The sequence below is a fragment of the Musca vetustissima genome, unplaced genomic scaffold (assembly GCF_032173495.1).
Source record: "Musca vetustissima isolate MV318-11 ecotype Yass unplaced genomic scaffold, APGP_CSIRO_Mvet_v1 utg57791, whole genome shotgun sequence".
NCBI classification, from domain to species: Eukaryota; Metazoa; Arthropoda; class Insecta; order Diptera; family Muscidae; genus Musca; species Musca vetustissima.
Window position 1 is genome coordinate 35637 of NW_026883477.1, and position 13133 is coordinate 48769.

The 13133-nt window shown below is 37.8% G+C and overlaps 1 protein-coding gene across 1 annotated transcript; it reads right to left on the minus strand.

Annotated features, from left to right (window-relative positions):
• Positions 1–248: 248 nt before the first annotated feature.
• On the minus strand, positions 249–12355 carry LOC133330343 (serine/threonine-protein kinase greatwall-like). Its single transcript, XM_061538803.1, has 11 exons — positions 12124–12355; positions 9166–9652; positions 8943–9101; positions 6808–6962; positions 6572–6736; positions 6371–6502; positions 4995–5158; positions 4726–4821; positions 4033–4614; positions 3798–3922; positions 249–514 (listed from the first exon to the last, which is right to left on the minus strand). Exons 1-11 carry the CDS (start codon positions 12331–12333, stop codon positions 249–251), a joined length of 2541 nt encoding a protein of 846 aa, XP_061394787.1. The 5' UTR covers positions 12334–12355.
• Positions 12356–13133: the final 778 nt, after the last annotated feature.

Consider the following 13133-nt stretch of genomic DNA (forward strand, 5'->3'; position numbering starts at 1 on the left):
CGAGGGAAAGTTGAAAGTTCAGTTTTTTAAGGATGCAGCCTGGCTCCAGTTGGGGTTTTTTTCTTCAATTGAATGTTTACCAAACACACAATAGATAACAAAAACAGTTTAAACAAATATGTGTATATATATTGTATAAATCTTATCACAACAATAAATAAGGGCACCGTTTATCATCACCATCGCATCGAATTGGATCGGTTGGTCAATCGCGGTCGGTTGTTCGGTCACGGGTGGGTGCATTGATTTTAGTCTTCCAGAGCAAAATTTGATAGTTTCAAATGTTGTAAATTATTGCGAGCTTCAAAATAGCCGGTGTCAGTGGGTGTTTCTGGATTTGGCACAAATGGTGTTTCCTCATTTTCAATGTTGTCCCAATCTATACAGGAGAAGAAAGCCATTTGCTGTACCTCCTTGGCGGCTGGTCTCTCCGTTGGATCCATGGTAAGCAAAAGATCCACAGCCTCCATGGCTTCAGCAGATAGGGCTTCATCACCTTCGGGCCATTCAATATCTATAAAGGAAAATAATATAGATTGGATCAGATCGGAGGGTCAAAATTAATTTCTTAATAAAGAGGAAGGCATGGAATGTAAAATTGCCATAACTAGCACTCATACAGAACCACTTCCTGTTCATGAAATGTTGCTTAACCAAATGTATATTGAATCAACGCTGGTCTTTTGGTGTAAAACAACACATGTCCACCAAAAAAAAAGTATTGAAAATTGGCAGAGAACCTTCCATTTTAATGTATAGATTTTGCAGATCAATAACTTCCAACTCCGGTCATAAAAATAAATCGTAAAGAGTAATACACTCCATCCTGGATCATAGACATTCAAAATAACAATTTCGTAATCCTAAAATATAGAATCTTCGGTTGGAGAATGCGCCCATTAGCATCGAAATTCCTATAATGAGGCTGGAACTTAACGACATCACGTGGGAACTATTAATTTTAATACTAATCTGAGATCCTCTTCACCTCTTCCGCATTATCCGTGGCGTACTTGACAACCGGGCCGACATTCTTCTTAAATATATTCAGTCAACTACCTCGACGATCCTACATATGTAATCATTCCACACAGGATCTCATTCACGGACAGTCACGGACTATCCTCCCAGTGGAGCTCAATTTTGCTATCCGTCTTAAAAAGATAGTCTGCAGACTCCTTAGTACTACAGTTCATGACATTAAACAGCAACCTGTAACCGATCACGATCAACCATGTCGCGTTAGGATGATGATCTTCAGATGACGACCAAATATAGAGCAATGATTTTCAATTATTCTTCCATTATGGTCAGATTTGTCAATAATGGCTAGCCTCATCTGGTACTATCCGGTGGGTTGTCCTTTCAGTCTTCGCGGGCTTCAAAAGTTGCCGTGAGGAAAACACAACTAGGACTTTCGCCTGAAAGGTTCCAGTGAAAACTTGCCAATCGGTCCGACTATCGTCTTCCCAAGGAACATGCAAGATCAAAGGCTGGGCGGTTTACGTCTTGCAAGGTTTCGACCACAAAAAATAAAACTTATTATAAAACTTATTACAGTCGTTGACAGCCTTAATAAGGTAATCGGCAGACTCCTTATTACCACAGTTTATGATCCTGGTCGTCTTATACAGAATAACCCGAGAAAACTGTAATCGACAATGATTAAACTCGCGCGTTATGATTATGACCTTCAGATGACGGTCGAATATAGACCAATGATTTTTACTAATTCTGGTCAGTGTTGTCAATAATGGCTACCCTAATCAGGTACTATCCGACGAGTTGTCCTTTCAGTCGTCGCGGACTTCAAAAGTTGCTGTGAGGAAAACACCACTACGTCTGACTTCCCTGTGGCAGCTTTCCCATTTCCTTTGGAACAGACCCTGAAGGTTCCAGTAAAAACTTGTCAATTGGTCCGAGTATCGTCTTCCCAAGGAACATGGGCTGTTTTCGTCAAAAAAGGTTTCGACCACAAAAAAAAACTTATTACAGTCGACCGGACTAAACCGAGAGTTACCAAAGTCGATTACTGCCTTAATAAGGTAATAGGCAGACTCCTTATTACCACAGTTTATGATCTTATACAGGGAAACTGTAACCGACGATGATCAACCACGCGTGTTAGGATGATGATCTTCAGATGACGGTCGAATATAGACCAATAATTTTCACCGATCTCTCAATCAGGATTAGCTTTGTCAATTATGGCTACTTTATGGTCATCTGGTACTATTCGTCGAGTTGCCGTTTGTGTCGCCGCGGGCTTCAAAAGTAGATTTGAGGACTTACACCAGACCCGAATTTCGTCTTCCCCGTGGTGGCCTTCCCATTTACTTTCTTGTTCGCTACTGAAACCGCCTTTGGAGCAGACATTGAAGGTTCCTGTGAAAACTTGTCAATAAGTCCGACTACCGTCTTCCCAATGACAGTATTCTCTCTATTCTTCTCGGTTACTACCGGAACATACGAGACCGAAGGCAGAGCTGTTTTCGTCTGGTTGCTGTTCCCCCATCGATCTCATCCTCTTCATTGTCACACACATTGAGGAGGATTGACTTCCATTTTAGTCACCGATGCTGCCGCTGACACAACTCCTCGAATTAGGCCTTTTCTTTGATACATAATAGTGGGATTATTTTGCCGTCGCCTTGGTTTAGGTCTCGACAGAGGTATACGAGGCGGGAATTCGGTAAATCGGAAGTTTCCTATATGCATTGTGAGTACCTTCCGTACTTCCTAACGATACTTCTTGATCCTGTTAAATTCCTTCTCACTGATAATTTTGGGGTTCTTATCTACATGTCGATACGCCTTACTATTCCTTGGGTTTGGCAATTTTCGGCACAGGAGCCGAAAGCAAAGGGTCCAAAATGACTTTAGAACACCCACTTTCGATTTCATTCCCCTCAGTAGCTGTCTGCGTCAGAAATAATGGCTTGTTGACTGTAGCCAAAGTATTAACGAAGGTTTCCGTACATATTTGACATCCTCTATCGATTAGATTAATATCATATCAGCATTCTCCTCTTCGTATGACATTGGGATGTAATACCATATGCCGGATGGGATACTCTTCCAGCTTAGCCGGAAGTGTCCGTATTCCTCAATGAGGCTAAAGAAGGATTCATTTGTTAGCTCAGATTTTCATGTAAGCCACCCAAGACCGACGCAAAGTGAGCATACGCTTTTTGAGAAGAATGCGTGTCTGAGTTCATATTTTGAGTTCTAGCACTGGTGACAATTGAGACGGAGGGTGCCATTGGCATTTATTAAGTGGAGGACCTGAGATCAACCATAGCATAGCCACTCTAGCATGGCAGAGACATGGTAAATAAACCTAAAACTCATCGAGGCTCCCAGGTATCGATGAGGTTCCGTTCGAATACAGTCGAAAAAATGACTGCATTTAAAAATAACTCGCCTTGTTGGAAACAAATTTATTTACAATATTTGGTATGTTCCAGTACTTTTTTAATAGTAAATATAGTAAAAGGGAAACATTTCAAAATCACTCTCAGAGTACAAAATACTTTGAAAAGTTCGGCAACGCAAATGAAGTAAATATGCCAAAATAAGATGGCAATACTTCAAAATCAACAAACAGCCAATCAGAAGTGGGCATTCCTGCTTACCATTTTTACTCGGCCAAATTTATGGAGTAATAAGATTACAAAGGGAACGCAGTTTTGTGAGTTCAGAACGGTTTTCGAGTAAAAAGTAGCAAACCTTGTAAAATTAGTAGATCTTTTAAGGTTTTGTAACGGAACTATTGTTTTTTTCTAAATTACACTCACTTTTGTTAAGAATGTTGTCAAATACTTTTTGGGGTGTTTCATCATTGAAGGGTGGTATACCAGTTAAAAATTCATAAAAGCAAACGCCCAATGCCCACCAATCCACAGCGGGACCATGACCTTGTCTATAAGATACCAAAACAAAAATAAAAAAGAAAATTAAAAAATAATAAAATCAATGCTATTTATATGTAAATGGAAATAAAAATTAAAATCTAAACATTCGTGCCCATACTTCAACAGCAATTCAGGTGCCAAATAATCGGGTGTACCCAAAATCCGCTCACTCGAATTTCGGCCACATCTTCGCACCGACTTCGGTGTTCTAAATGGTGTATTGATATTTTTCGGTGTCTTCGGTATATTGTTAGAATTGAGATTTATTGGTGACATTGTTGGATCATCATGAGCCATTTTCAAATATTGCACACCCGAAGATTTCTCCGTCAACTGTTCGATTTTTTTCGTTTCAATTGATAGGGGTAAAGCAAAGCGAGTTGCCTTCAATTTTCCCAATAGGCCACCATCACGACGCGGTAACTTTTGCGATGAAACCGGTGTTGAGAATACAACGTTAGCCACATTATCCGGTATCGGTTGTGGCATTTCATCATCCGATAGTGATCGCACTTTCAGTACACCTCGTATGGGTGATTTTGCTTTACGTTTTTTTGGGGTGCTCGAACCAATATCCAATATGTCAATTTCTTGTGTTAAACCCGTACTAGCCGATCCCATGCAACCGTCAATATCCAAACTGGAATTATTTTCCGAACGATTAATTAAATTGATTTTACGTTTCATGCCACGAAAAGAGCTATACGAGAAAGTATATGAGAAGAAATAATAAAAAAGTGTGTTGTTAGTGTCTGTGTGTGTGTAGAAAGATATGTTATATGTAAAGAGAATCATTTGAGATTGTATTAACCTTTGTAATTCAGGACGTTTAAAATTTCTTGAAATATTACGAAATGGCGAATGCATACGTATTCCGCTCATTTCGTTGGTATTATTTATATTAATGCTGATTAGATGCGGCAAAGGATTGATGTAAGACACCAGACAGGAGGATACAAAATGTGATGATGTTGATGAAGAGATGTGTGGTTAGTTGGAATGAAAAAAATGGAATAAAATAAAAATTAGTATGCAGAAGGATATGTACATTGTGTTAAGTGTTAGCACAAATCCACTTACCTTTTCGAATAATCCGAACAACTATAATCATCTCCAGAATTGCACATATTTTCAGCTTTATCTATGGAAGATGTTGTAGTTTCACTATTCACATTCGAAGTGGAATAATCACTTTTTCGACTTGATACACCAGAATCTTCTTGGGGTTTGGAAGAACGAATGCGCTGAGGTAGAAAAAATAGTAACATATAAATAAAAACAATTTTCAAATCTTCATACCGAATCAACAAAATTTAAAGGGATAATGCTTCAACTTGTTAAAAAGGATATACCATCCACCATGTTGTTAGTAGATCAGTAACTTTCTGAAGGGTTCATTAAAACAGACAAATATTATAAAATATTACTTGAAACATATCAAAACCAGTAAGGAAAGTTCAAAGTCGGTCGGGGCCGACTCTACGATACCTTTCACCACTTTGGGTACATACAAGAGATGCTCGCTCATACGTAAAATATCCTTTCGATAGAATAGTCATGACATTGTTGGAGGACCATTGAAATAGAATCGGACGCAATTAACAAGGTGAAGATATTTGATAGATATTTGAACTAAATTAAAACAACCCATAAACATACTAACCTGTAGTAAATTCAATACGGTATGTAAAATGTTGTTTCAATCCGAGAACATTGACTGTATATTGCTGCATTTACATTAAATCGCATGCACCAATCTGGACCTAATTCAGTACTCTGTGAAATAGTTTGTCTCCATCGGACAAATACTGTGAGTTTGGTAACCATTTACAAAAAATCGGACGAAACTTTATATGTGAGCTATATAAAAATCTGAACCGATTTCAAGTACTATGTGCAAAATTTTGCCTCAATCGGACCAATATTGGAAAATTGGTGCACCATTTGCATAAAATCGGACGAAACTATATATGGGAGCTATATCTAAATCTGAACCGGTTTTCTCCAAAATACATGGACGGGCGGACGGACGGACAGACGGAGATGCATAAATCGACTTAGTAAGTGATACTATGTATATTCTCAAAAGGAACCATGGGTCTATCTCGATTCCTTTTACCTGTTACAAACATATGCACAAAGACATAATACCCTGTACCACAGTGTGGTGAAGGGTATAATTAAGTATTTCGAATCGTAAGATTAAAAAAAAATATTATTATCAATCAAGTAAGAACATTGGGGTTTGCACAAAATATATATTTTTTTACTTAAAAAAAGTTAGTATGATGAAATCACGTTTAGTAGATATAAACAAAATTGACCATGTCTAGAAGATTTTATGTGGATTTTTAACATAGGGGAACATTCAAAGGAAACAGACACATTTAGATAGAACATAGAAAATGAGGAACACAATACATATATTTTTTTGAATACATATGACAAAAACGCACCTCATCTATGGAACGACGACGCATCATAGAAAATTCGAACGACGTATCGTTGGCATTTTCCACTTTGGCTAGATTTTTATTACAGATGTTTTCTTTACTTTCATATGTTTTTGTTTTTTCAAGTTTGCAGCCCTTTTTTAAGATTTTGAAAATAAATTATTAGCAATTTTTTTGGGAATATATCCCTCTTCTGCTACTTACATTGCAGTATGCCTTCGTGGCATTATTATTGTCGGCAAATTCAACACGTTTTTGTGGCGGTATCATTGAACTACAACTGCTGTATACTTGATTATCCATTGGTGGTGATATTTTTGTTATATCTACAGAGATGCAGGTATGATATGATGAGCTACTATCCATTAACTGTAATATTGGAGAAAATTATGTTAATGTTAAATAATTAATCGACGATTACAACAACATTGACTACTTACATTATTATTGTTACATGTATGTGTTCCAGCTATAGAAACATTTATCTCTTCGGCTGAAAAGAATGGCGATACTCCAGATATTTTACTATCGTCTGTTTTTTCGGCATCATTTAATGATGTGTCAGCTTCACTGTCCGATGATTCCATAATGTTATCTTTATTAAGGTATAAATAAATTGTTATTATAAATAAAACAAATATATATTTGAAATAGAATCTAAAAATCTATTTTCTATAGAATCAAATTATCAGATGCCCTTTTCGAATTATAATCAAAAATAATTGGGCACCTGGTTTATTTCGTTTTCTCAGAGGATATGTATTCTATAAAAAATAATAGACTCTGGTTCAAAATTTCATGAATTGGTCCCAAAATTGTATTTCTCTATTAATCGGCCACCCAACTTCATTGCATTTGAACGGCATACTATTTTGAACTTCACCATAGAGAAGCGGACAATTTCCCAATCAATGATTCATGAGCTGGTCAAGTCCTCAGATTCCCAAGATTCTGGGGAAGAATTTCCATAAAATTGTCACAACTAATGCCACTCGTTATATAGCTACTCGTTCTAGCACAGCAAAGGCGATGGAATCTGTCAAAGAACGCAACAAGTTTCGTCGTACGATCGATGGAGACCCAAGGGCGAGAAAAAGAGCTGTTGATGTCAACAGTCTAGTATGCGAGCATAAATGAAACCAGTAAGGAAAATAGTAAAGTTGGGCTGGGCCGACTATATGATATCCTTCACCATTTTGGGAATATTCTACAGTCTCCTAGTCGAAAGAACATTCACATGAAATTGAAAGAATTATATATAAGAACGTTGGTGCACCATTTCTTTTAAATCGGACGAAAATATATATGGGAACTATATCTTAATCTGAAACGATTTTCACGAAACTTAGCACACATCATTCTAGGCTTTATTAACTACGCTATGCCAAATTTCGTGCAAATCGAAAGATATTTAGGGACTAGACTATCTAAATCTGAACCGTCTTTGGGCAAAAAAAAAAAAAAATGAGCTGTGCCAAATTTCATCCAAATCGGATAATAAATGCGAACTGTACTTTGTTTACAATTTAACATCAACAGACGGACGGACATGCCAAAATCTACTCAGAAAGTGATTCTATGCAAATCCCCAAAGGAACCATGATTTCCTCCTTGGATGAGGAGCGGCGCCCATCTAAAACTATTGCCTTTCTATGGGTCAGGCACCCGGTTGTAATGCAACTCCATATCGAGCCAAAACTCTACCCGCGATTTGAGTATAAACCACCTCCAGCACGATGCTACCCGAAGTGCTAACACCAACTGCCAGGCTAGATCTGCAGATCTAGGGGTCCTGACACCCGAGCTATCGAAATATTCGGTCAGGTTCATAGCCAAAGCCAATTCCACACCGTCTCCCATCCACACACAGCGATCATTCCACAAGCCTAAGATACAGCCGTGAACCTCTAGATCAACAGGCCTATTAGGCCGATCGGAATAACATTCATATACGCCTCATCCGGAGCACTGATACAGCAACATGCACATGGTTTCCACAACAGAGGAGTTCACGCTCCGAAACTAGTTGAAAAGAAATGGGGCTGATGGAACAACAAAAACATTCATATAGATGCAGTTGTCAAACAGCAGAAGACAAGCGGCTTCCTAGTCTTAGAATCGGTAAGATAAAAGCAATTCCTTTTGGGCACGAATTGATTGCTAGATAACTAATACGTGGACAACATGAGGACTAGAAACGAAAAACCACATTGCACCCCTTTAATTGCTGAGCTGAGCCTACTCTCATTTATAGAAATTTCTTGTGGACGCATCCCTTACATATTGCAACATTCCTGAATTTTGCATATCGAGGAGCCAGAACCAGTCAATAAATAACAATTCATCTTTCTTATATTTCAGTTGCTACTGCAACAATAAAATGAGAATAAGTTTTATCCTTAAGTGAAACTTGTCATAATTATGTTTAACCTAAAATCAGACATTTCGGATTTATTCTCCATAATATGGGGATAACAATGCTTTGTCGCCATCCTCGAGTAACTTTATACAATATTTCTGTTCGGCCATCGTTTACATTTTTATAAATTGTAATATTTTCAAAAACGTTGCTTACTGTGTTTATTTATGGTATTTATAAAATGTGAAGTTCCCGTTCCACATTCTAATTTCTTTTCCGAGCCAAAGGATAAATGTGATGTTAGCGACAACAATTGTCCAGGTGTTCGTGCATTCAAATTTGGTGAACAATTAATGAGATCGGATATTTCCAAATCTAAAATAGAATGCAAACAATGATGATTACATATATAATCGCAGAGTTAATGCTAAATACATACCTCTTTCACCTTTTCTCATTTCAATTTTACTTAAACCAAAATCGGTCAGCTTTACATGACCCGTTGCCGATATTAACATATTATCGGGTTTGATATCACGATGAATTATGCCATGTTCATGTAAATATTGCAAAGCTAACGCCACTTCAGCTACATAGAAACGGGCTGCAGCCTCATCCAAGTAACCATACATTGTCAACAATGATTTTAAATCACCACCTACCATATATTCCATAACGAGATAAACATAGGACACCGATTGCAGTGAATAGAATAGATTTACACAAAATGGACTACGCGATAATGCTAAGGCATTACGTTCCGTTATTACTTGTGAGACCATATTTTTATTGATCATTTCAGATTTACGCATCACTTTGATGGCATACAGCTTGTTGTGATCATTGTTCTTATAGCCCAAAAATACTTTACCAAAAGCACCACGACTAATCGGTTTGATAATGACAAAATCCTTAATTGTTGGGAGCTGAAATGGAAGATAAATAAAATAAGAAAAAAAATGTCAAAAGAAAATATGAAAATGAAATTAGGATCGAATTTCCGAAATGTAGATAAACTTCAATAAAAATGTCTTCATGGGAGACGGCAGACCAAATATATTTCATCATTTATAACGACATATCGCTTATAGCCACAAATTTCGACTGTATTAAGGTTTAGATTAACATTTTATTTTAATTCTAGTCCGTAGCAAAATTCAAAATAGAGCTTTAAAACCTTGCACATACGTCGTCTATAGGAATGAAGAGGATGAGATCGATGGAGGAAAAGTAACCAACTGCAAAGAAGCCCTTACGGACGAAAACAGCTCAACTATTGGCAAGTCTTTATAACGGTCAAATTTCGACTGTATTAAGGGATTAACATTTTATTTTAATGTTCCAAAATAGAGCTTTAAAACCTTGCACAACTGCGAGGATGATGGAGGATAGTGGGAAGGCTGTCATAACTGGGAAGACGAAAATCGGACCTATTGGCAAGTCTTGACAGGAAACTTCCAGGTTTGCTTCAAAGGCGGGTTTAGCAGCGGATAAGGAAGTGACAAGGCTATCACAGGGAAGGCGAAAGTCGTACCCAGAGGGAAGTCGTCGCAGCAACCTTCGAAACCCGTTACTATGGAAACGACAACTCGACGGATGGCTCCAGATGGCCAGAGAGTGACCATGATTAACAAAGCTGACCATGAAGTTAAGTTCAGTGAACGTCATTGGTCACTACAGAAGATCATCATCATAACGGGCGTAGTTGATCATGAAATGGTTGCAGTTTAGTGGGATAACACAGTACGGTTGTTGGCGCACTACTTTAGTTCCGCTCCACCTACGGCGCTCCACCACTGGTTGCGTATGCTGGGAAGCGGGTCCAAGGACTGACGAGGCGAGAATGTTGCCTTCAAATATCCAATTCCAAGGTATTAGGTAACTACCTTCCCATGTGACCTCCCTAACGCTGCCTCGTGCCCGTTAGTGCTCATGGTTTACATTTAAGGTCCCCACTGTATTAGAACGGACCCCTGTTAACACCTGTGCGCCTCAACAAAATTTTTCCAGCTTAGTTGCCGAGTCCTTACCATGGTAAGGTGCTATGCCAAGGCCGACCTTAAATCCTCACAAAATCTTTCTTCTATGGAGCCGAATTTTAATACCCTTACCCCCTTCTTCTAAAAATATTAATAACAATATATGCGATTTTTCGGCTGATGCTAGTGTGGCTGCATTGGTCAGAATTCAATCAACCCCCACAAAGGTTGACGACCTACGCTATTTCACTGGACCATTCTTTTGTCTCAATCCTCATTACTCACGTCGACGTAAAAAAAGCCTGGAGAGGCAGATGGACCTTCTCATCAACCTTAGTCATGAGAGCATCCCTTTTAAATTTGAGACAACTCACACTTGACAGACGAGGAAGACGTCATGGATATACTGTGATTAGCATTACAGCAATAGCCATCCTGGTGACTCCTCCAAATCTAGGCGAGTCCTCTCCGATGACGAGTAGGGACGTAAACCTTGGCAAGGAAGAGAATCCTATATTAGTTCTAAATAAGGCAGTATGGATTGAACAATTGGAAGCGGTTGGAACCCTGATTATAAATATGTAATTACAGTATCGAAGAAGTCCACACCTCCTGTGATGGGAAGATTTGTGGTTAAGCCAATGGACCTTCTTTTAAATATAATAGTTTTATAACTTTATAAGGGCAAAGGATTTAGTGGAGCAATTGGGGTTTACGGACTCATATCCGATTTTTCCACCAGATGGCCTCCCTGATAAAAATATATAACTTTCATGGGGGTAGTCCATACATCCCGAGATTTGGACCTCTGAAGTTCCGAAATTCAATACTTTACGATTTTTCCGAAACAAATTAAAAAAATACAAAAACGTATTTTTGAAAACAGGGATAAGCTGTTCTAATGCACTATCCCGAAAGCTGTTATTTGGTGGCTGTATAGAAGAAATTAATCCATGCATTGACACCCTGTAACGAACGGTTGTTTTCGTGTGTCTCTTTTTGGAATATGGTTGCTTAAGCCAACAACAAATACAAAAGATAACACGGCGCATTTTATTTAAAGGTAACAAAAACAACCACTGACTGGAACGTTTTAATGTGCGTTCATGTAACATCATGCTACTGCTGTTGTTGTTGTCGTTACTTCTAATGATCATAACACTACAAAAACAACAAGAACACAAGCAATGTTTCGTCAAAACATAACAGGACAGATCGACCGACCGATTGCAAGATATTGCTGGTTGTGTGTGTCCAGGCCATGCCAGCCAAACTGAACACACAACTGTATCAATAGGAGGAGAAAAACAACAAAAATTATGAAATAACCCAGCCGGCAAACACGCATTTTATCCGAAATAAACGATAGGATATTCCATAAGTTTTTCCATATTTGTTTATCACTCAATATTTTTTACCTTTGTACTGGTCGATGTATTTTCCGGCTTTGTTGTCAATATATTAATTTTATCCAACAGCTTTTCACCATCGATTAGTATCGTCGATTTCTTGGGTGTTTTATAATCATTGGGATGATGATTATTGTGTGAAATATTCTCAATATCATCCTTGTCCAATACCGAATCTGAATAATTTTCTAATTTACTTTCGAATTTTTCCAGTCCCATAACATGGGATTCAATCTCCTCCATTTTTCTTTACAAATCACAGGGCGCGCACTTTGTGATTGCTTTTTTGTGTAGCGCCACAAAACGGTGTTGTTTGAAACTCTCTTTGGTTGATTTTTTTGTACTTATTTTTCAACAACAATTACCACAAATAAGAATCCATTACATTTATAGTTTATAATAATAAAAATAACAAAATATATATTTTTGTTTCACAATAGCCGCTATAATCGCAAACACACACACAGAGACGGAATATAATAAATAGCTATGTCCTTTACAAACTATAGAAATGTTACTACCAAAAATAAATGGAAAATGCGATAGACGTTGGAAAATTGAATGTTGAAGAAAAACAACAACACAACACCCAGTGTTGCATTGATAATTGTTGAATTCAACACACGGCAATGTTGCATTGAGAGCCTGTTGTGGTGGGTATGAGTTAATAAGTAATAATGGAATTAGTCGACAACGTAACGTAAGAAGAATACGTATTCTGATAAAAATTATAGAATTTTAATAATATAAAGACCCCATGTTTCTTTGGACCAAATTAGTTTCACACAATTTAGAGCCGATTTACAAATGTCCCTGTCTGTCTGACCGTCTGTTGCGCACTATAACACTCGAAGGGATTAACCACTTTCATCGAAATTTTGCACATTGTAATATTCCTTCCAGAATTAGTTCAAGTTCGAAGACGGAGAATATCGGTCCACTCCGCCTGGTTCCACCCCCCACAAAATGATCAAAATTTTACTAAACATTAATTCTATAATATCATGCAAACGAGCTCT